We start from the raw sequence: 23,327 nt of genomic DNA, 5'->3' as shown, positions 1-23,327 counted from the left end.
ATCATATAGTAGTTGGAGTCGCAAAAAATAGTTTTGAAGAAAGGTAAATCTATCATTGAATATCCTTACCTGAACAAGCAATGTGATTGGTCCAGATTTGTCCAATTCTAGAACTTCTCCATTCTTCGTGCCAACGAGAATGTAGCCATGGCCAAGCACAGCAGACCTGACAGCGGGTGACTCTTCTACCAATGACCCTCTAGAGCTAGAAGTCAGCGATGCCCTCTTTATTGGAAAAGATTTAAGACACCGGTCAAACATCTCATCATAAAGGCAGACGACTCCATCCTTGCCTCCCGTCACAAAGCCCTGCAAATCGGAAGAGTATAAGTGCATGCTAGCAGCTCATAAATAACAAGATGAAGGTCGTCTTCTCTCGTATATCTAAAAACCACTCTTACAGTTTAATCCATTGCTAAGTTCTATTCATAGAATGTCTGCCCACTCCGCTAGGCTTTATGTTAATAAGGTTTAGGTATGATAACTTTTAGAATGAAACACTAATGAGATCTGGGACCAATGTTTAACAGAGAGACGGCAACCTAAGCTGAGCTTGATAATGGTGAAGAATCCGCTTTAAACAAGAGATCATTGGCAGCAATCGGCCATGCATAAAGATATATTCAAAGATGAACTAACACAAAGTTTTAGCAGATTTCCTCAGAAGGTAGCCTCAGAAGGTATCGATCGGCATTCTGGCCAAGTTCAACTTTAAACTTAATGAGTTAAAAATGATCTTATCATGGATCTGAAAGTCATTGATGCGAAGAAACAAATCATGAATATATGTTAAACCTGATGCTTTTAGGATATTTTAAAATTGAAACTTACATATCTAAATGATATTGAGAGAACAAGGTTTAAACTATAATAGCGGAAAATATGTCAAAAATCAATTTTGTATCTTCAGCAAATATTAAGAATCTACTTTATATATTAAACAAATAAACTGAAATAAATCAAGATAATTATTTTCAATGCCTTTGTAGGAGCTGCTGTGACCTTGTGATCTAGCTGACCTGTAACAACAGCTTGGGATCTGGTGACCTAGTACAGTTCACTGCTGTTGATAGGAAAGTCATATGACCTTAATTTGCTCTCCCAGATAGACCACTCATCCAGCTTACATGTGAAATACTTTTTTGGAAAAAAATTCTGAGATCAAATTCTTGTGAAATTCTATAGCTTTCCTATCCAGATTTGTATAAAATACGGCACAAGATGTGAATTGCAGGATTACGAGTTAACACCAAAATATATTATTATTTTTTATAAAACCAAAAGGCAAATTCAAACTAAAAGGCATGTTTGTGAGAGAAATAGTCAGTATTTAATCAGACCTTTGACATTTCATCAAAGAACTTCAGCTCCAAACGCCTACCTTATCTAAAGAGTGAATAGCAAAGCAGGGCCCCTGATGGGCTTGTACAGTTCTCTCAAGCGTACGCCCCTTCCAGATATAAACATTGCCAGTAGATCCACAGCTATAGGCGTATGCAGGGTTCTTCCCAAATGCAACAGACATCATAGTGTCAAGTTTGGCGACCGTACCGAAGGTGCCTCTCTGTGATGTGAACCCACCACCTATATGTACAGTAGTTTAGGTTAGGTGGTCTGCGCAGTAACAAAGCAAATTTTTAATACCACAAAAAACATATATATTTGAACGTAGGTTTGTTGAAGAAAAGTCTTTATAGAACAGATACGAATGACATAGCTAACATTCTAGAAACTTGTCGCGTCAATATAGTACATCTAATGCTAGTATTATTATTTTTAATGCAACTATTATTAGTATGTATACTGCATAACTAATTAACTTTTTATCATCTTAGCTGGTGCCCTAGAAGTCCAGTGTGTCGCGAGAGGTCATCAGATGTGCTGACAAAGCACAGAGAACGAGTATTTACATAATTGCAGAATTCCAAAGTTATCAAAGATTTGGTCCATCTGAGCTAAATGCCACGAGTTCAAATCCTGTTTAATGAAATATTATTCCAAACTTCCAACCACGGCTTTGGACAGACGGACAAAAACGGCTCTTATCATAGTAAAGATTAATAGTATTTCAAGTACTAATTTTATTATTAGTAGTACTTTTATTATCATTATAACTAGTTTACTGGTATAAAAGGTTTTTATACAGCAAACAAATTAGTTTAGCCATGTTGCCATCCCAGAAACACCATCCTAGCCGCTAAAAAAGCCATGAATAAAACTAAAAACAGCTCATTTTAATGCACACTCTCTATGCAGTCTAGTAAATGAATAGTATCAGAAAAGAAAAAAGAGAAAAAAAGAAAAAAACCACTAGAATTAATAAAGAGGCGGAGATCCCACAGACCTGTCTGAGTCCAGAATTTGATGTGTTTCACTCCGACGGTGATCGCCTGGTTCTGTTCATGCGGGTTCCATTTGATAACAAATATCTTGTCATTGTGGCCTCTTGCAAACGCCAACTTTTCTCCCTTCCTCCAGTCCCAGACTTGAATACAGTGGTTGTCATCCAGTCCAATGGAAGCCAGTTTTTTACCATCACCTGCAAGACACATTGCGTCAAGTTATGTCTCTCTCTGAGAAATCTGGTTTGTAAACAGAAGTTTTACAAACCATATTTCCTACCTTTTCATGCTAGTATTTTTCTTATAAATGAGAAATATTAGGTTACAGTGTCAGACAGCCTACATGTATTCTAAACTGAATAGAAACAATAACCAAGCTAAGATTCTGTCTAGCATTTCTCATTGAGAGTTCTCTATGTTTATATTGTTCTCAATTAACAGCACAGTCCAGGTGAAGTCAATAACAAACAAGATCCTATTGATAACCTTCGCTGAAGATAAGTTCCAGTTTCTAAGCAATAAAAGACAGACTTCCAGATATTAACAGTAACATTAGTAAAATGAGTGTCAACTCATAACGTGTTAACACTTAACAACTGTGCGTCACCTATTTGTTACAAGCCACCTTAAACCATGATAAAATATAAATTTATAGTGAGCAACATCTACATGCAGGTCATTTCAAAATACTACCAAACTCAGTCAATATGATGTAATCTGTTCTCATTTATTGCTACATGTATTAATCTTTGCTGTGATGAAAAGGTTTGTCCATGACACTAGCTTCATGACGAGATATTGATGTAAAACAGGGGCCCTTCTTAGCAACACCGAGAACACTTTAGAAGACCTTGCTGCAGAACTAGGTAGTTTACAGTCCTAGCCTTGGTTCCACAAACTTTAGAATATGGTATCATTATAAATTCACCTTTCTTTCCATGTAAGTCCAAGCTTACTTCTTCAACCTACCTGAAAACTCCACCGCACATATGCCCCTAGAGTGAGCTCCTTTAAGTACGGAGACAGTCTTAAGGGTATCCACATCCCAAACATGCACATCTGGATCTTTTCCAACTTGACCTGTGGCTATGTAGTCCTGCATATTAGTCATACAATTAGTTGTACGAAGTAGACAGATAGTATTTAAAACAGAAAACAGTTTATATTAAAAGTATCTTGCTGAAAATAGCCAAGTAGGAAACTAAGGTTTCCCTTTGACTTCTCAAAAAGTACTCCGATCAGACATCCTTTGACTTCTCCAAAATGAGCTATATTTTCTCTAACAAGCGCAGTCTGTATAACTCTATGAATTTCCTGAAATAGATTTAACCTACGAGTTATACAGATTGCTCTTGCTAGACAAAATGCTGGTCATTACCAAGCAATGACCAGCATTTTGTCTAACAAGAGCAATCTGTATAACTCTTAGGTTAAACCTATTGCAGGAAATACATAGAGTTATACAGACTGTCCTTGTTAGACAAAATGTTGGTCGTTGCCACGTACTTTTGGAAAGTCAAAGAGAAACTTTGGTATATTTTTTGCAATATATTTAACCTACTGTATTGCAGATTGCAACACCTACAGATGTTACAAGTGAAAAAGTTAACAGAAGTTAACAAGAATTAACAGACCTTAAGAGGATGAGTAGCGAGACAGAGGATGTCATCCGTGTGCTGCAAGTAAAATCTCTGACTATGTGATGCTTTGTTATAGACAATGCCTACAGCAGCAACATGGTAGACTATGTTTCCAGTTTGGGTGTAGAAGAGGTTGCTGCGGCAGTCATAGCCCCGATATCTAAAATTAGGAAATCACAGTATATGAATACTAATTTCCTAGTCTATCTCTTGCTAGACAGGATATGACTAGTAATAAACTAAACACAAAGCAGACAACTCCTTCCCAAAGACACCCTATAGCATCAGATGCTTAATAAAAGGAATGGTCACTCTTGGAGATTTGATGTTTCTCTACTTCTGATTACAAAGCGTTCCCTAATTGGCTAAAATCTACTTGACAGCAACTAGTAGAGCCGTCCACTAACCAATCCATTGTTTTTTGACGTCATCAAGTCGTCTGCGCATGTGCACGTTCACGAAAAAGCCGCCATTTTTGTAGAAAACGATCGTTTTTCTTTGATTTATTTGTACTTTTAATTGTTGTTTTGATACTATAATAAAAAATTGCAAACAAAAACATCGTTTTCAAATTATCATTGCAAAAGCTTCGTGTTTCTAACGAAAAAATTGTCTATAAAGATGGCCGACAATGATAAAATGACGTCACGAAAAAACGAAGGATTGTGGTAACTGACAACACGCCAACACCTCTGCCCAAATCCTTTTCATGACTAACTTCATACTTTCAAACTAAGACAAGCAGCACATATTCCAAGAATATTGAGATCAAGAAGCACTCTAACCCTTGTCAAAACTGGGTTGTTTAAATTGTTTAAAGAGAAAAGTCATTTTTATTAAATTGAGTTGTTAATGCCCAACATTTTTAAATTTATTATGATTAACTTGTAGTTCAGAAGCTGTCTTTATGGCCTGACAAACAACCATCGATTAGCTGTTCTGGTTCTTGCAGCAAATAGTTAATACCCAACACATACTCATGGTCCTCCTCCAACACATACCGATAGTCCAGCCCAAACCAAACCCATACGCATGATCCAACACATACACATGACCTAGTACACACCCAACGCATACCCATGGTCTGTCCCACATCCAACACATAGACATGATCTAACACACACCTAACACATACCCATCATTTAGTCCACACCCAGTACATACCCATGAACAAACTTGAGTTTAAGACTGTCACTTGGTGCCTGTTTCCTCTTCTCTCCAGCCCCCAACTCAGACTTTATCTCTTTTTTAAGTAATTTTAAGTCCTTGCTGTCAAGATCTCTCGAGTAGGAAACTTGCTTTTCAGCCTCAACATCGGAGTCCAACTCGGCCACATCTGATAGGTCGGAATCGCTGCCTTCACTGTTGCTGTCAATATACGCTGAAAGAAGAACTGCAATGTCAGCATTTAACCTTCAGCTTAAGAGCAGGTGCTGCTTCAAGTGGTAAAGATCAGTGTCTTAAAAAAGTTATTGAGGTTCACTGTGACACAAACCCTTTGAGAAAAATATAAACTAGCAAATCTTACTAATGACAAAAGTGTGGTGTTTCATTATCACTCGCTGTATAAGCTTTGCTAATTTGAAACTACTTAGCAATGAACCACTTGCAAACTATAGTAGTATAACTACAGTGTTGTAGATTGTAAAAAGAAGCAACCAAACCAGAATTCCTTGCTCACCTAATAAAATAAGCAAGCATCAACTTTTCGTAGACTAAATTTTTAATGAAATCAAAGTTATAATAACAAGTTACTTATTTTTATCATTTAAACCTTCTTTGGCCAAAATGGTTAACTTACACTTTTGGATTTTATTGCAAAATATAGCATGTCACTTGAGATCCAATGCAGTTGAGACATGTAAGGGTATTTGTATGATTGCCAGATCTCTTATTAATTCTCTCAGGCTATATTTACCAAATGAGACACCCAATAATGTTGTTCCCACATTTACTGTATAGCAAATTGTAGCATTGGTCAGAGTCAGTAAAAAACACGGTATATGCATAGAAACTAAGGTTTTCTTGTGATAATAACTCTAATAAAGATGCATATTGTTTCACTTCCTGTGCAATGAGAGAGTTCTATCGTGTCTCAGTGAAACACACATCACATTTGTGTAAATTCTACAAGCGATGCGATATTCGTTTATATCTTTACCATTTAGTAAATGTAACTTTATGTATTTTAAACATGTTTTCTCGTAAGTGGTACAGTGAAAAAAACTTGTGTCACAAGTTTTTTGAGTATATCGTTGACAATACGCAGTTTGCACTACAATAGTTCACGATAGTCTACACAATTCACAGTCGAGCTTTTGCTCTCACTCAATTTAGCCTTTTCACAAAAGAAAAAGGAGACAAATCTTATAGGCACATTAATATCAATCCTACCGTCTTGCGAGTCGTCCAATTCTTGGGAATCGGCTGATGAAATGAATCTCCATTGAAATATAGCATGATCGGCACCACCGATTGATATGACCCTTGACCTCTCATGCGTAAACCTAACATTTGTCACGTGAGCTGAGTGCCCCACATATTTTCTGAACTTGGCACCTGTCAACAAGTGCATTGACATATTTCTTTGACTAGGAATACTAATAACTAGATGCATTATCTGAACTACATAATACTTTGCTTTGTATTTGCAGACAGAAGTCATTAACAAATTAGACATAGCAAACTTTGGAGCCTAAAACATTCCATATTAGGTCTATTTGCAGCTGTAGTTAAATATAAGGTAAACGATAGCAGTATCAATTTTGAAAAAATTATAAAATTACAATATTATAAATTTATAATATTGATATATAATATTTATTTACATATAAATGTATATATTTATATATAAGTAGTAGTTATTCTATGTTTATGTTTAAAAGCAATTCCACTATTAAACATAAGATATATACCGTAAAGTAAAATTCAAAGCTATAAAAAACTCTTCACTAATAGTAATTACTAATTAGTGAAGTAATTGATTTGAGTAAATCCTTTCTAGAAAGTCAAATTTTTCTTCTCAAAATATGTTTATGTATATTTATACAATATTTATATGTAATATTTATAAATTATAAATTTTAATTATAAATTACAAAATTACACAAATGTTCAACCATCTAACAATAAAATTTGAATGTTTAATATTAGTGAGAAACAGACCAACTGTACATGAAAGTTATAAATAAGGCAAAATTGTCTGTTATGAAGTCCTACAAAACATAATAACAGGCATCATGCTATAATAACTCATATGCCTTGTGAATACAACCACCTACATGATACTCAACTCCTGCAGACCGAATCTCAGTCAAATGCTACCAACAGAAAGCTGATAAACCCCAGATCATAGGAAAGACGACTCCAACTTTTAAAATTAAACGCTAGATCAAACTACACAACGTCACATGTACCTTTCTTGAGAGAAGGAAACTTGAAGAGTTTCACAAGCCCAAAGTCGTCTCCTGTAACAATACATTCATCTCTGTAGTTGGCATCTGTAGCATTGATGTCATTTGTATCTGTATATTTCTCCCATATGCCATTCACCTCATTGCCAAGAACACCTGTCCACGTCTGCCAGCGAATGTTACGCAACTCTTCCCTTCCAGTCACTGGCTTACCTCCTATGGAGCAAATAGATTAGATATTGTTTGCATAAGATCTTAACAATTGAGTTCCACAAACTTATAGATAAATTCTGAGCAAGTTCATGGTTTCTATTTTGCTTGCTCGGATACCTGAGAACTAACCAGCAATCACTAACTACTTTCCACTTTATAAAGTGCAAATTACTTTACAAGTGAGTCGTCTATCTAATCATCAATTGTTTATCAAAAACTTTGTAAACCAAGTCAAATAAAACACAAACAGAGTAAAACTTAAAACTTTCTAGAGTTCCCATCTGTATAGTTTTAACTAGTTTACAAAATATAATATAAAATGACTAACGAGAATAAAAACGTTTTTCATAAAATTACCAATTTGGGGTCTGAAAAAAAACGTCGAAAATATTAACCTTGACATTACATGTTAATTTCTTTTACAGCTTTTGATCATCATACTTGGCTTTAAAATACTTTTTGACATACATACATGTATTTAGACTACAACTTATTTGGAAAGTCCAATTCTTTTCCCTACAAACATGTTTCGCAGTGTCAGGTGTGCTTGTTTGAAGATAAACTTGACTTTCCAGATAATTTTTAGTCTAAACGCTTGCTATTAGTGCAGAGTTCTTTTGTAGCTTTAAATTTCACTTTAAGATATGTTTAGTCATAGAATTACTTTTGAACATAAACATAACCAACTAGGTATCTATACTTATACAAGTATTTATATAAGTGTATAAGAATATGTATATATGATATTTATGCCATTTGTTTATTGCAGAGAATTTTAATTTTATTTTAAAAACCTTTAGACTTTCTAATCTTTAAAAAGCAGACAAGAAGCTCAAACGCTTTTGTCTTGTATATTAAAGTTTCATAATCAAGAGAATACAACTGCTAAATGACACCAGCTAGCTTAAGTAGTATGAAGCTTGTCCTTTCATACCACAAAAGCTAATACTAAAACGTTACGGACAAAACTAATTGCTTTTATCTACCTGTCGCCTTGAACACAAGCTTCTCAGCAGCACCAGAGTTGGTCTGTATGTAACTGGAGTCTTCCGACCAATCCAAATGTGTTATGAAACTGGAACTGCCAGAGCAAGTTCCCACCTTCTTATATCTATATAAACGGGGAAGAAACAGCTAAATAATGCTGACTCTAATGCAGTAATTATTCCTGCTCACCTCAAATATATGCATACATATCTTATATGCATTACTAATACACAGCATCTCAGTTGCACTATGCAAGTTGCACTTGAGATGCTTTAAGAATTGTAAAGGAGTTGCCCACTCATAGCAGACAGACAACTCTTTGGTAGCACTTGCAGGATTTGATCAAGCATGAATTTTCGTTAATATTATTCCACAAAATATGAAATTATATAACGTTTCAGTTTCTAAACTATTAGCCAAATTGGAAGAGCAACTTGTATTTCAAGAATGTTGCAGTGTTTTACACCGTAACAATTTGTACATGGGAAATAGATATACATTTCTACAGTAATCCCTAACTTTTCGCATGAATGGCGAGCCTCACAATAAATATAAAATTTCAAAATAAAAACAAATGATCTCCTCTAATAAAGTCACTTTCATTAATGGCTAGCACTGTTTTCTTTTTCCTTAGACAATTTTAAGTGACGAGTGTGTCTAAGTTGAAAAGAAAATAAGATTTTAGTTTGTTACAAAACCAACTAAAAATTTGAGCACAACAAATTTAGTTTTAAATATATTATTATATCTCATATCAGCATGCAAGCGGTTGTACTGATTGCATTACCAGAATGAGCGCATATTTACTAATGCCAAAATCAAGTAGTTATGCATGATTTGTATTTTGTTAGCTGGTCAAGCAAAGCAAAATTATTTCAAAAAAGTGAAAGAATTGAAAAATTTGAGATCAGTTAAAAGTTGCTGGTTAATTAAAGATGATCCAATATTGTATTAAAAATTTTTTAATCAAGTCAAAGAGATTTTGACAAGTTAGTAAAACTAAACCAGGGCAGCTACTAAGAAGGTTAACCATAAGTATAACAAACCTTTGATTCTTGGAGTAGATGTCAACAAAGTTGTCATTGGAGCCGACAGCCAATAGCAGCCCATCAGGAGAGAACTTCATCTCATGTATCACTTCCTTCCTGTCCCGTATACGATGAACCTCTGTCATATCTCTACGATATGATAAAAAAATTGAGAAGTAGGTGTTAGTAGTCACTGTAAAACATATATACTGTGGAAGGATAATTCCTGCCGTTTTACCATTAAGACACTACCACACAAAAACCTAAAAGTATAGTGAAACTAAGTGGCACTTGGTTAAAGGCAACTTAAAATGGAGACGGATTGAATGCGGAGATAGAGATGTTGAATGTTAATTAATACAGTGCTTGGGAAACCAACAAACCCTTTATCATGATAAGACAACTTCCAAGTGTCAAGTACTAGCATAAACTCACAGGCTAAATAAAACTCTGTTACTAGATGATAAACTGATTGGTAATAAAATTTTAATGATAAAAAGTTGAAATTCAGTAAAATAGCTTGAAATACATATTAAAACTTAGCCTCAAGTGTGTGTGTGTGTGTTTAGTAAGCTAAACTTATTTGAAGTGAATTAAAAATTTATGTTACCTGTACGCCTATCTTGAAGGCAAGAACTCTCTACGGTACGTAGTGCACATAGTACATTGTAATGTTACATTTTAATGCAGATCATAACCAATAAATACACTAGATACATTAGAGTTATTGTAGGTAACAATAGTTAATTTATATGACCAGCAGTTTTAGATTTTATATACAGTCAAACATGGATTTTAAAGACGGCTTGGCAGTATCGCGATATTGGGTACAGCCAAATCATCAACAAAATCTTTAGAAAAATAACAACAGTAACATATTGGACACCATCAGTCACTATATATAGTCAAACATGGATAACTCGTCCACGGATAGCTCGAACACATGGTTAACTCGAATGGTTTCTTTGGTCCATTCTCACGTAATGATAAATTGCTATAGATAACTCAAACTCAACACTGTTAACTCGAACTGTTTTTTGCCCAACGGCTACCGAAACGGTTGTTATCGCTTTAGAAAATCACTTTATTCCAAGCCATAGAAGTAAACCTCAACTTTTCGTAATTCATAAGCGTCGTTATTACCACCATCGGCAAAATAATTTTGTCAACGACTTTTCTAAAGGTTTGGTGAAATTTGATTTATACCAAACATCCTCTTAGCGATCGCCCTTCGGAAGCAAGGTAAAGTGAGGTAATTTTTGCATAAACTTCAAGAAAAATCGGAAAAATTGATCGTGGGTAAAACGCTCAAAAGAAAAAGATGTCTTTTCTTTTGAGCATTTCAACAACGATCAAGTTTTGCCAATGTCAATCTAAAAAACGTCCTGGCAATAACATCACCTCAAACAACAAACCAATCTCAAGTGATAGAAAAATCTCTATAATTTTTGATAAAAACGTTTTAAACTTTACATTAGAAACATTTAATTTGAAACAAGCCATTTGTGCTTTTGATTTATATTATAGTTTGTATATGTACATGTATCTACTAATAAATAAGTAAATACATGGACTTGTGACAGTGCTCTGATAACTTGAACACTCTGATAATTCGAACACTTTCGCTCGGTCCCGTGAAGTTCGAGTTATCCATGTTTGACTGTATATGTTATCATTTAACCAATTATACTTCCATGTCAGATAAAAATGCAGATACCTCCACTAAAGCTAATACATAAAATATTGCATACTTGACATTGAGAACAACGAAAGAACCATCAGTCAGCCCAGCAGCAATGTGGGTTCCATCAAAGTCAAATGCGCATGACCTCACATTGCCTCCCACATTCAGCTTAGACAAGAGCCTCCTGTCCACAATACTCCATATCCTAAGGGAACAAACAACTGCATGTACATATCAGCATATCCACAATTATGTTATCGCCCCAAGCATCTACTGATAGTGCATTCCTGACCATTAGTAACCCGTATACCAGAACACTTGCAAAAGAGTTGCCTACTCCTAGTGCATAGGCAGGCGGTGCATAGGCAGTGTTGGCCTTGGTGGTGCCTGCAGAATTTAATCTAACCAAAAATGTTTTTATTTTATAATACTTAAAAATTATCATCTCTGAATTGTTACACTAATGTTTTGTATTTTAAAGAAAGTTGTAATTATATTTTATGATATAACTTGAAATACGATGCTAAAAGTTGTGCATAAGGAGATAAATCCTAAAAATACAATTTCTACGATAACTGGTGCAGATAGTCTAAATGCTTTGAAAACATGAAAAAATGGAAATATTTTACTATTTCATTTTATTATATTTTACATATTCAAATATTTTATAATATAAAATATTTTAGCTTGTACAAGTATGAATTGAAAATTTTAGCCTATTTAATTCAATAGAAACTATTTAATTCTTAGCAATATCAAATCCCTGATAGAGATTCAAATAGTCTATCTACTCTCAGCCTTGTCTTTTGTGACACTTACTACATACCTCAGTGATGAGTCATCGCTCCCAGTAGCAAATATCGACTTGTTTGGATGAACAGCGAGGGCCCAAAGCTCGCCCTCAGCATGACCTTGAATGAAGGCTTGTGGGTTACTCCTGTTTCGTGGGCTGACCTCTATAATTTCAGAGCCGTGTGTCCCAACCAGCACCTTGTCTCCGGCCCAACAAACACTCCTCAGTGCCAATCCTGCAATGGCCAATGTCTAGATTCACTAAGAATAGAGCACTGTCAATTTTAGGTCAAGTGGCAGCATTGGTTCTTGAAATGCTTTAACTCTCATCCGCAACCGAATTGCGCCGTTGCAGTTAAAATTCTGCTTCAACAATAACTAAAAATTACGCCAAAGACAACCCGAGATAAAATGAAAAGAGGACTACCAGAAAAACTTGTAAATGCAAAACACTGGAAGAGGTGAGAGCTAAAAAAGATGGATACAAGGAAATTATGCAGAAGAGCATGACACAAAATACCGTATATTCAAGTTAGTTAAGACAAACAGAGCAGAGCGCTAGACATTAAGTATGATGACATTTGGTAAGAACACAGATATGATATTGTGTAAGGACGGAGTAATTAAACAAAAATTATGAAATAGATGTAAACAAAGTTTGCATGTTGATAACTAAGAAGATTAAAGGTTAGAGAAGGTGAAGAATAAGAAGGCTGTTGTACCAGATGATGATCCGATAGAAACTGTAATTATCTTAGAAAAACTGAAGCATTCCAGGTGACTGTATGTTCTACAGTACATACAGGTAACTCAAATCCAACTGGGATGAATAAACTCCAAAATTAAATGTGAGTACAAGCAGAAAGCTCAACGTCTGAACTATTACGTTGATAAGCTACTCACATATGTGGCGGCAGAGCATTGAGACCGAGACTGGCTGCCTAGCCGATTCCAGGACCGGCTGCCTAGCCGATTCCAGGACCGGCTGCCTAGCCGATTCCAGGACCGACGCCATGGCTGACCCGAATCTTGTCACAGCGGAAGACTCGGTCGTAGGTGAGCCAGCTCGGCCTGCCGAGTTGGCTCACCTAAGAACAAAGTGAGGACATGTTCATCTAATTTGAACCAGCTAATGTTATTACAGTTGAAGACACTGAAGTATTCCAGAGATTACCAAGGCATTACTCTGAGGAACTGCCCTATAAACTTAGATATTGTGGATATTGTTACTTACCAAATCTGGAAGGAAATGCTGAGACCAATAGTCTTTGCTATAGACCTAGTATTTAGTGGCAAGTCTAAAGAAATACTGGAGAGACTGAACTAATAGAAAGAACACTTTGAATATGTTGGGTTGAATGTCAGCAAGTTCAAGGCTAAACAGTTCTTAACAGCTTACGGCATAGATAGGGGAAAATCTTAAAATATGAAACTTTTAACAGTCTGTATATTCAGGTAGGAATGATGAGAGATCAGAAAGGTTGATAGGAATGATGGTAAACCATAAAAATGAATAGAAATGATCATAGACCAATATTTTAAGTAGGTACATAGTCTACCTTTATAGCCGATGTCTGTGCTTGTTAAATCAATGCTAGTAATAGCACTAAATTCTAGATCCCAGAGTCTGACAACTCCATCTTTTCCACCAGTGACATAACCTTCCTCTGCTTTGTATAGGCTGAATATAGGCCCCTGTAATGTATAGCAGGATGCTTTTAAATTAATGAGAAAATATGAATCCGGCTTGATCGAACAGATTAAAGCTAAATTAACAGTGGTCTCTGTGGCTAGTCAGAAATTATCTAAATGAGAACTTTTACAATCATTTGCAATCGGTTGGATCAGAGCTTCTGTCAGGCAATGGCTAAATACTTTATGTAAGCCATTACTGCAGCAACCATTGTTTTAGCATTGACTGTTGAATTGAAATTAAGAATTCATTTTATATACATAAATTCATAACAAAAATATCTATAATAGATGTATACGACGTATCGATTCATGTAAGATATATATTATTTTATCATTTTTATAATATATAATAGTTCTAATACATATATAAAATATATATCATTTTATATATTTTCATATTGTTTGCTTAATAGTAATGTATTTTCTTTGATGACTATTACTACCTGAATAGGTAAGGGCTATTCAAATATCTAGTAATGAGCTGAGAAGGTTTTACAGCAAGAGTTATTATTAAATCATTCAAAAAATACATAAAACTTTAAGCTTTAAAAACTGAAATAGCCAAAGGAGAAACTAATTAAACCTGTTGTAATGCATATTTTAAACTATAGTTTAAAGAGTACACTGACAAAGTTTAAAAGATTTGATCGAAAAATGTAGATAGTTTCTATGATTTGAGATTTTGTTTGTCGTTTTAGATAATTTGACTGCCAGGATGTTTCAAAATAAAAATCAGCAAAACTCTATCGTGGTTAAAACGCCCGGTAAAAAAAAAGTTTTTTTCACAACGAGGCATTTCCTGTTTGTCCCTCTCGTTATGATATTGGCTGCTGGGCTCAAATTGCAGTGTTACGCGTCTCTATTGACATATATTTTATTTTGTATTTACTCATAATCGTTATAATAGAACTTCAAATATAGGACTAAATGAAGCTCTAACGGCACATGTCCATCGTTTTTGCCAGGGTTTTTTTTTTGCCGTTTTTTTCCAAGTAAAAGGAATTCAAACATTGTCAGGCAGGTGAAACATAATGACTGGAACAGAGGCTTAGACTAAAGACTTAGATCATCCGACTTGAAAAACAATCTTGCTTACAGCTAGTCAAGTTTGTTCAACTTTGAAAGTTTCAGACTAAACAATAAAACTGGTTACGACCACTTACAAGCATGTATATTATTGACACCAACTGTGAGGGCAGTTGAGTAACCACAGTTATGGTCTCATCTTTACCAACTTCTAAGGACAGAGATCACTATTGTTCAATCAAAGTTCTATCTAGAGAACTTACCTTATGGCCTGATATAACTTCTTTCAGCTCATTGCCTCTCCAAACGTAAACTTCTCCTGATAGCGTGCCCGAGTAAGTGATAGAATCAGGAGCAAAGGCTAGGCAAGTGATAGTCTGGATTTCTCCTGTCTTTCCAAATATTCCTGCATGATAGGACCCATGGGCTAAGAAACAGTTCGTACTTGAACACATATGGTAGCAGACGATGAGTAAAGTCCTTGTAATGTATTTAGCTTAATTATCCTGCTTCAACAGCTTGAAGAGATACGTTTGACTGAAAAAAACTAAAAATGGTTCAAAAGGGCTCATTAAAATCAATTTTCCATCGAAGAAATAGAAATAATTTCTTTTTAGCTAACTGGCCACTTTTACCAATCAATAACTATTGCACAGAAGTCTGTATCACTTTTTGATGATTTGCAGTTGCTATAAGTGATAAACTAATGTTAGATTCACATTTAGAACACCATGTGGCGCAATAATGTAGCTTTGAGGCCAAATATAATAATTATATTGTTATTATATCATTTATATTGTTGGAGAGATAAGGCACTTCGACGAAACAGCAATCTATTGTTTGGTATGTTTACCAGGTATGAACTGATATGATATAGTTAATGCCAAAGTGTAACTAACAGTTAAAAGGAAAGTTTCGGTGTACATGTACAAAAATCCATTGATATAATCAGGAACTGCTGGTTAAAAAACAGCAGTTTTTCCAAAAATTACTAAGAATTAAGACAAGTAGTGACAACTTCAAACCAAAAAAACTGTACAACCTGTAAAGTTGAGGATGCCGTGGTCAATCAGAGACTAACTCCAAACCAGGAATCAGGTACAGACAACTTTCGTGGGCCAAGCGACTCAACTAGCTGTAGTGCTACTACAGCTACTGCTAGCTACTGCGCATGCGGGCCTCATCATACCACGTGTAGGAATTAGGCTTTCATTTATTTTTTTCATTTAATCTAATTTATTGTAACTATACTTATTCTTTGCTTAATGCTATATTTGTGCATATTGATGAAATAAAACTCGCACAAGTATGTGTGTGCACGTATGCATGCATGCACGTACACACACATACTAGTGCACGTACACACACATACTAGTGCACGTATGCATGCACATACATGTGCACACAAGTTCTACACACCTTTTTTTGCAGTAAGAGTATTTCCTGAGAGAGACCAGAACTTGATGTGCTTCATTCCACAGCTGACGATAGCATTCTCTTGGTATATGTCAAATTGGCAGTCCAGAATCTAACATAAAATCACATAAAGTAACAATATGAAATAAAACACAATTCCTTGTCAATCTAACAAGCTGATGCAATTGATTGCTAGATAGTTGAAAATCCAAATTGGTCTTTAGAGATCATATGATAAAAGTAGATGCCATTCTTAAAATATTGAGACTTTAGCAACGAAAATCATTCACTTGTTTTCAATATTCATTTATTACATTTCTTAAATAAACTGTAAGTAAAATTAATTGCATCTTAATACACGTAAAAAAGTGGTGTCAAATTTTTTATGGCTAAAATGTAAACAAGTCATGAAGTGATAAAATAATAAAAAATAGCAGTGTCTAAATAATGACATACCAGAACAACAGAAGCAGATTTAGTAAATATATGATATATAAATATATAATTATGGTTCGCATCACATGATAGTCTGGTTACAGTATCCAAAGTTGTATTACAGTGCTATCAATCTATCAATCAATCAATTGCTATCAATCTTCTATAATACTTATCTATATCTATTATTATGTATTTCTCAAAGCATGTCTGTAAGTTGTATATCTGTCTGCATTCCGGCTATAGCTATTGTTAGAATAGCTTAGCTGGGCAACAACGCTGATGCAATGTCATTGCCTACCGGCATTTGAAGCTTACTAACTAGCTTAGTCGAAATTTTCAGTGGCAATGTGCCAGGCCACTTGGCAATGGCCTGTCGTTTGCTGGAGAGTTGCCTGCCAGCAAGTGGTAAGCAAATCTCATCACTTCTCATTGTTTATAAGCTGATTTTTAATACCCGGATAATGCCGGGAGGCACAGCTAGTGATGTATAATACAGAGTAATATAAAATAATCCATAAACCTTTTGAAGTAAAACTGCTAATAAAATTTCAGATTGGATTTTGGAGTAAGAATCACAGATACTGGGCTCATGCTCAAACAAAAAATATTTGTTTTGAGAACATTCTAGAAATGTCAAAACAAAGCTGACACTTTATGTATGAGTTCCGCAAAAGATGCCTCAACATGTGTCACTATTTCATGAATCGTAGATAACTCAGAGAACCAGGGAAAATCTCGTGCATGAGAAAAAGCATTCAGGACGAAAACGAACATCAACAAACCTAACAAAAAATCAAAATGTTATTTCTAATGTTCAGAATTATAAACAAAAATCGTTCGTCAACTGTCACACAAAACCGTCATTCGAAAATCGTGAGCTAATCACATTTTGAGTTGTGCGCATTGAATAAGTTTTATTCCATTATTATATATATACAATGTACCAGTTTGCTTCACAATCTGATGAATACGTTAAATTAAAATAGCTTCAAGACTAATGAAATACTGACCTTATCAGTGTGTCCCCTGACAGTTGACAGAACTTTACCTTTCCGCCAGTCCCAAACATTTATAGTTGAATGCTCATCCATACCAACTGATACGAGTTTCTGTCAAGAAATATTACACATAAATCAACAATTTAAAATGAGAAATAAACGATATCACTGAAATTAGGTATATCTTCAAATTATTTAAAATAGTTTTTTTTTCAAGATAGGTATAGTATACGACTTTTAATCAAGACAGTCGTATACCATGAGTGCTTATTAACAACATTAAAAAAGTCTTGACGTCATCGAACACTTACATTACCAAGTGCATCAAAGCCAATAGCTGTGATTCCATGAGTATGTCCTTGTTTAAGGATAGAAATAGTTTGCATATTTTTGCTATCCCAGACACAAATGTAGGGGTCTTTACCAATCTGACCTGTTGCCACCATATTCTTGTCTGGATGAATAGCCAAGCTAAAATAATTGTATGAAAATTAATAAATTAAGCATTAATAACACTTGCTATAACTTGGGTTTCGCATCAGCATTTAAAGCAGTTCTTAAAAGAATAGCATACAAAAACAACACCAAACTATAAGTTGCAATAGCAAAAATCTAGATCGCCCAAACTAAAGATAAAACAAACTTACCAAAAGAAACACTTTGAAGTTATAACTGAAAAAGCAGTATAGCACAAACGTCCTACCTGACAATATCATCGTCGTGTCCAAGAAAGAATCGCTGTTTGTTATCGTGTATGTTATAAACTACTCCAACGCCAGCAACAAAATAAACAATTTCCTTAGCATTTGTGTAAAACAAGTTATTTCTACATTGATGACCTCTGTATCCGTACACCCATTCTAGTCTAAGCTGGCAAGATGGTGCAGTCTTGTCAGCCATTGTACTTTACTAAAACTTCACATTCAGTAGGACGTTCACAGTTGTTGAATTACAGCTTAGTATATCGACAACGTAAAGAACCCTAATAGGATAATCTACATTCAAATCGGGCACCTTACAGCTTCACTTGGCGACCACTCAACAAACGTGATTCACGTGACTTATAATTTGCCCAATTGAACTTTTCAGTAGAAATAGTGCTGGATGATCAGAATTAAATGGCGGCTTCTATAACGTAGTTTCCGGTCTCATGCAAAAACTATAGCAAGTTAGATCAAATCGTGTCGTTTGTAGAAAATATTTAAAGTAGTAATGAGCGAAGAAGCAGAGACTTCAAAATTGGATAATTGTACTTTTATTTTTAAAAAGATTAAGCGCCGACAACAAAAAAATAGAAGAAAAGAATCTACTGATTCAGACGAAAATGATACATGTACGTATGCATAATTCTTTGTACAACTTGCACGACATGAGATGTTTTAACATACCTGCCAACTCTCACGCATTGGGCGTGAGACTCATGCAATTGCCTCATGCATCTCACGCCTGTGTCACGCAACTGCCCCTTTTACCCAAGCAAACCTGTTTTTTGCCACCAATCTTCAAGTAGTAATCATATACTTACTACTAATAAACAACTATGTATAAACATATTTGTGGCATTCTCATCTATTAATAACCTCTACCTTCAGGCATGTGGTTTCCATATGTAGTTATATTATCTTTCGCTGTGGTGCTTTTATACGCTATGAAAATTTACCCCGCTTATCAATTCCTCGCGTTTTCATTGCCCCCAAAATAGACTCTCACTCTCATACCTACCAACTCCTACGCATTGGGTGTGAGACTCACGCAATCACCCCTAAGAAAAAATGAAAATGCGTGAGAGATGCGTGAGATTTTTGCCCCAATTTCCATAATTTTATATATACTATCATTGATACATCAATTGCCCCAAAACCAAATCTCACGCATTGCCCCACTCTTGGGTTGGCAGGCCTGCTCATTCTTTTCCCCACGTCAGGGTTGACAGGTCTGGGTGTTTAGTGTAGAAATTCTAACATGGATATATTTTTTACATGTAGTTTTCTATTGTTTTTGACAAATATTATACTTTTTTGCAAACTGATTTGCCTTTACTATGTCGTCTCAGGCGTAGTATAGTTAATGTGCAGCTTGCTTTCTTATCTTTTGCATGTTTTCTTTTGCTTTTAGTTATGCAAGTGCAAAAAAAACTATGTGCTGCATGAGTTTAAAATATTTTTGTGTAAGCCATTTCTTTGAGATTAATATCCAAAACCATGCAGCAGATTGTTACTCACAAAAGCTGGTTTTGCTGGAAATTGTGCATGTATCACCCTGCATCTCTGCTCTATTTAGGAAAATTATTTTTTATTGTCTCTTTACTCAATTAACTACACTAGTTATCATTTGCTTAAAAACTATTTTCACTCATGGTCCTTTTGTGTAGTCTACGAAGAACTGATGTGAGAACTATCATAACGCGAAAGGCTCACCCAACCAATCAGCTTATCTTAGCTAAAGGAATAAAGCAGGCAATAACATAGCCTGTTGTTATTGGATCGCTGTGTCATGATGTCATCTAACGAATGTCTCAAGTTTTCCATAGAATGAAGGCTTTATTAAATTCGTTTTATTAGTTTTCAATATTAAATTATATATCAAAATATTAGTTTCCGAGTTACCATTATTATACAGACCTAACGTATATAAGCACACATGCGCATGCTGCCTTAAAGTAATAAAGTATCAATTGTTTGTTGATATTCCATAATAGGCAATCTAGAAAACCGAGGAGTAAGAATGCGTTATTTATTAATCGCTACTGACATAAAATGATTATAAATGACATCTGCTACTGAAGCTGGTGGAACAAACAATCAATTAAGACTGAGAATAGTATGCCCGCCAGTCACTTCTTTTATTTTTGCTAGAGATTTCTCATTATCATTGTTATCCATGTAGACGTAAAATACTGCGCTACTGTACTTGTTTGTTTATAGTCTTATTGGCTACAGCAGTCATGGCGTTGCTTGTCACTAATCGTCTGTTATTTCATTTGAATTCAAGATCATGAACAAAATCTGGAATGGTTTTAAAATGTAGTTGGCTTTTCTGTGATGAGATTATTGCAGCTCCATGTGTTGTTCTAAATTTTCTAATTCATTAACTTCGAGATGTATCACTAGCAGTCAGCTGCTACAAATAATGTCTGTTGTCCTCTCTTTGTTGAAGTTGTCTTACTATAAACAAGACAACTTCCAAGTAGTTTTGCAATGTCTTCGAAAACTGGCAAACTCTAGATTCTGAATAAATAAAAAATAGAATATTGCTAATCATTTATTATTGTAAATAAATTCTATATAACATAGCGTCCCATACAGTTTGCTGAAATGATAGCTGTTTGGAGTTGTCTTTCGCACATCGAGTGGAAACTGCCACCCTTTGGATTGTTGAACAGTGTACCTGACTATGTTTGTATGATAACTTGCTGTATTATGCATGTCATCAAACTTCCTATTTCACACCCTAGGCTATACAATACAGATTCAATTATCTGTTAGGTTGTGGTTCCCATGAAATGTCCATAGTTTCTGTATACTTCATGAATAATTTTATTCATACATTAAACAAATTTCAGTTTACAGTAAAAATTTTTATGACTATCTTATTTTACCTATGATGATTTTAGTGTACAAGGCAATACTCGGAATGAATTTAATTAATGTGTAAAGTTTTAACAGTACCTCTTAACAGTACCTCTTAACAGTACTTTAATGCTATTGCATAACTTTGGCTAATGGCGGGTTTCGATACATGATAACATTAGAAACAGAAATGATCATGGAATTTGGGTAAAATTTAAACTAATCTTATTCAACCACTTCATCTGTATCCTGGTAACAAAGTTATTGTTAAAATTTGTAAGTAGGAGTTATACTATCTTGTGTGTAACATTTAGAAAGGAATTGCTGCTGCATTGTTTGCCCATTTCTACTTGAGTAATTAAATATGTTAGTTTGTAGATTTCTCAGCACAAACCTTTGATTTTTAGGTATGGAAAAAGTCTCAATCTGCGTTTAATGTAAAAAGTACATGTCGTTAGATACAAGATTTTACATAGTTTTGTTGCAAATTGAAACGTAAATTTGGAGACATGAATATCAACTAAGTTTTTGGTATATATACAGAGTTACATATATAAGCTTTTGAGTGTTTTGATGTTTACAGTGGTGTGTGGAATGCTGAAGGTTCATATATGAGTCATGTAATAGAATTGGAAGGAATCGTGAGGCATTGTAGTGACTTATATCCTACTCTATACATCCATATTCCTACTCTTTTATGTGACTCATAAAGGTCGGTGAAATTGCAACAAAAGTTTTTCAAACCAACAGCAACAATAAGCTGAAATCATCAATTAGAACCTAAATTTAGAAATGACAATGACTTGCAATTATAGCAATCATACAATTTCATGGAATATGCTGTGAGTTTTAATGAACCAGTGCATCTTAAAATTGTCTTAATCTCTAAGGGGGGATACAATGTGTCTTCAGCAAATTACTGTACAGTTAACAACTGTCAAATCAGCGAGCACATTTTTTAACACATGTCATCAAGGAAAGCAAACTACGACACCACATTAGAATTAAAGTGGTGAATGTAGCTTTGGGAACTACCAACTGAAATGTTGCCACAATTTTTGCATCAACAAAAAGCAACCCATCGAATGGAAAGAGTGCCGGAGATGACCTCATTACGTCAGTACAAGTACTGGATGTTTCCTAGTTTCTTATTGTTGAATAAACTACTTTTAGCATTTGTGCATTTTAAAAGGTAGGCCTACTTTGACCCCGAATGGAGGGAAAAGTTTAGAGGTATAATTTTTAGACTAAGTGTATAAGCCGCACCCCAAACTCATAAATAAAAATTTTAGGTTCACATTTACGGCTCATACACCAGGCTTTGCAGTGTCTATAGGTTTCGTTGATCTTAGGCTGTACTGTGATAGCGCATTTTTTGGTAAACCATATATTCAGGTCATCCGCATTTCCCATCTTCAGGCAACACGCTTGTATAATGAAAAGCCAGCTATGCCTACCTTTGCTTCCATCAATCTTTTTAGCTGTAACTGAGGATGCTGTAATCTTTGCAATGAGTCATTCGTATTGTAATCCTTCTAAAGCTGAAATATTACAATGATTAGAAATTGATGATATAATCCTTTCGGGAGATGGGAATAGTTTTTCTTCCTTTCAGCGGATGAGGAAACGTCGGCGGTTGTCAAGAAGGAAAGATTGATTGACTTGAAGAACCCGATGAAACAGTGCACAAGCCTAAGAGCCCTAAAGAGAAGGAGGGGGCAGTCTGAGAGCTCGGAAAGCTCCAACTCTGACACCAACGACCGTATTTCTAGCTCGTACAAATCCAAAAGGTGATAAGCTAATTTTTTAAGGTCATTTCAAGTTGTTCTCTCAATAAAAATGCGCTAATATTTCATAATATTAGTACATTAGTAATATTCTCTATGAAAAACTGGAGATGCTAGTATGCATGGTTTTTATGAAAAGAATAGGTCAATTAATGGATGCAGCGGCTTCACTGTGTTAAGGTGCAAACACACTTGGCGATATTTAGTTCGATATCGCTCTGCGTGGCGCTAATCTGCGCTAGAACTGGCGGGTAATTATTTCTTATCGATGTTCACCAACGTACAGCAGCAACATTTCG

At 35.0% G+C, this 23,327-nt stretch overlaps 2 protein-coding genes across 3 annotated transcripts in view; one reads left to right on the top strand and one right to left on the bottom strand.

Annotated features, from left to right (window-relative positions):
* LOC137400899 (echinoderm microtubule-associated protein-like 6) overlaps positions 1-18,572 on the bottom strand; it is a 38,475-nt gene extending 19,903 nt beyond the window's left edge. Inside the window, exons 1-18 of the mRNA XM_068087240.1 lie at positions 18,376-18,572; positions 17,984-18,143; positions 17,685-17,783; positions 16,240-16,348; positions 15,084-15,226; positions 13,659-13,794; positions 12,134-12,335; positions 11,375-11,512; positions 9,642-9,773; positions 8,595-8,719; positions 7,399-7,611; positions 6,377-6,541; positions 5,147-5,363; positions 3,977-4,142; positions 3,312-3,438; positions 2,345-2,539; positions 1,382-1,584; positions 70-309 (exon numbers count right to left, since the gene is read on the bottom strand). Of these exons, the coding sequence (XP_067943341.1) occupies positions 70-309; positions 1,382-1,584; positions 2,345-2,539; positions 3,312-3,438; positions 3,977-4,142; positions 5,147-5,363; positions 6,377-6,541; positions 7,399-7,611; positions 8,595-8,719; positions 9,642-9,773; positions 11,375-11,512; positions 12,134-12,335; positions 13,659-13,794; positions 15,084-15,226; positions 16,240-16,348; positions 17,685-17,783; positions 17,984-18,143; positions 18,376-18,572 (2,967 nt within the window). The remainder of the gene's footprint in view (positions 1-69; positions 310-1,381; positions 1,585-2,344; positions 2,540-3,311; positions 3,439-3,976; positions 4,143-5,146; positions 5,364-6,376; positions 6,542-7,398; positions 7,612-8,594; positions 8,720-9,641; positions 9,774-11,374; positions 11,513-12,133; positions 12,336-13,658; positions 13,795-15,083; positions 15,227-16,239; positions 16,349-17,684; positions 17,784-17,983; positions 18,144-18,375) is intronic.
* Positions 18,573-18,801: 229 nt separating this feature from the next.
* Positions 18,802-23,327, top strand: part of LOC137399575 (E3 ubiquitin-protein ligase RNF113A-like) — a 35,169-nt gene continuing 30,643 nt past the window's right edge. For both annotated transcript variants that reach the window (XM_068085755.1, XM_068085754.1), the window contains exons 1-2: positions 18,802-19,005; positions 22,857-23,031. In XM_068085755.1, the coding sequence (XP_067941856.1) occupies positions 18,885-19,005; positions 22,857-23,031 (296 nt within the window). In that variant the 5' untranslated portion in view covers positions 18,802-18,884. The remainder of the gene's footprint in view (positions 19,006-22,856; positions 23,032-23,327) is intronic.

Source organism: Watersipora subatra, chromosome 7 (assembly GCF_963576615.1).
Source record: "Watersipora subatra chromosome 7, tzWatSuba1.1, whole genome shotgun sequence".
NCBI lineage: Eukaryota > Metazoa > Bryozoa > Gymnolaemata > Cheilostomatida > Watersiporidae > Watersipora > Watersipora subatra.
The sequence above is the reverse complement of the archived record's forward strand: the minus strand, read 5'-3'. Positions and strand labels throughout refer to the sequence as shown.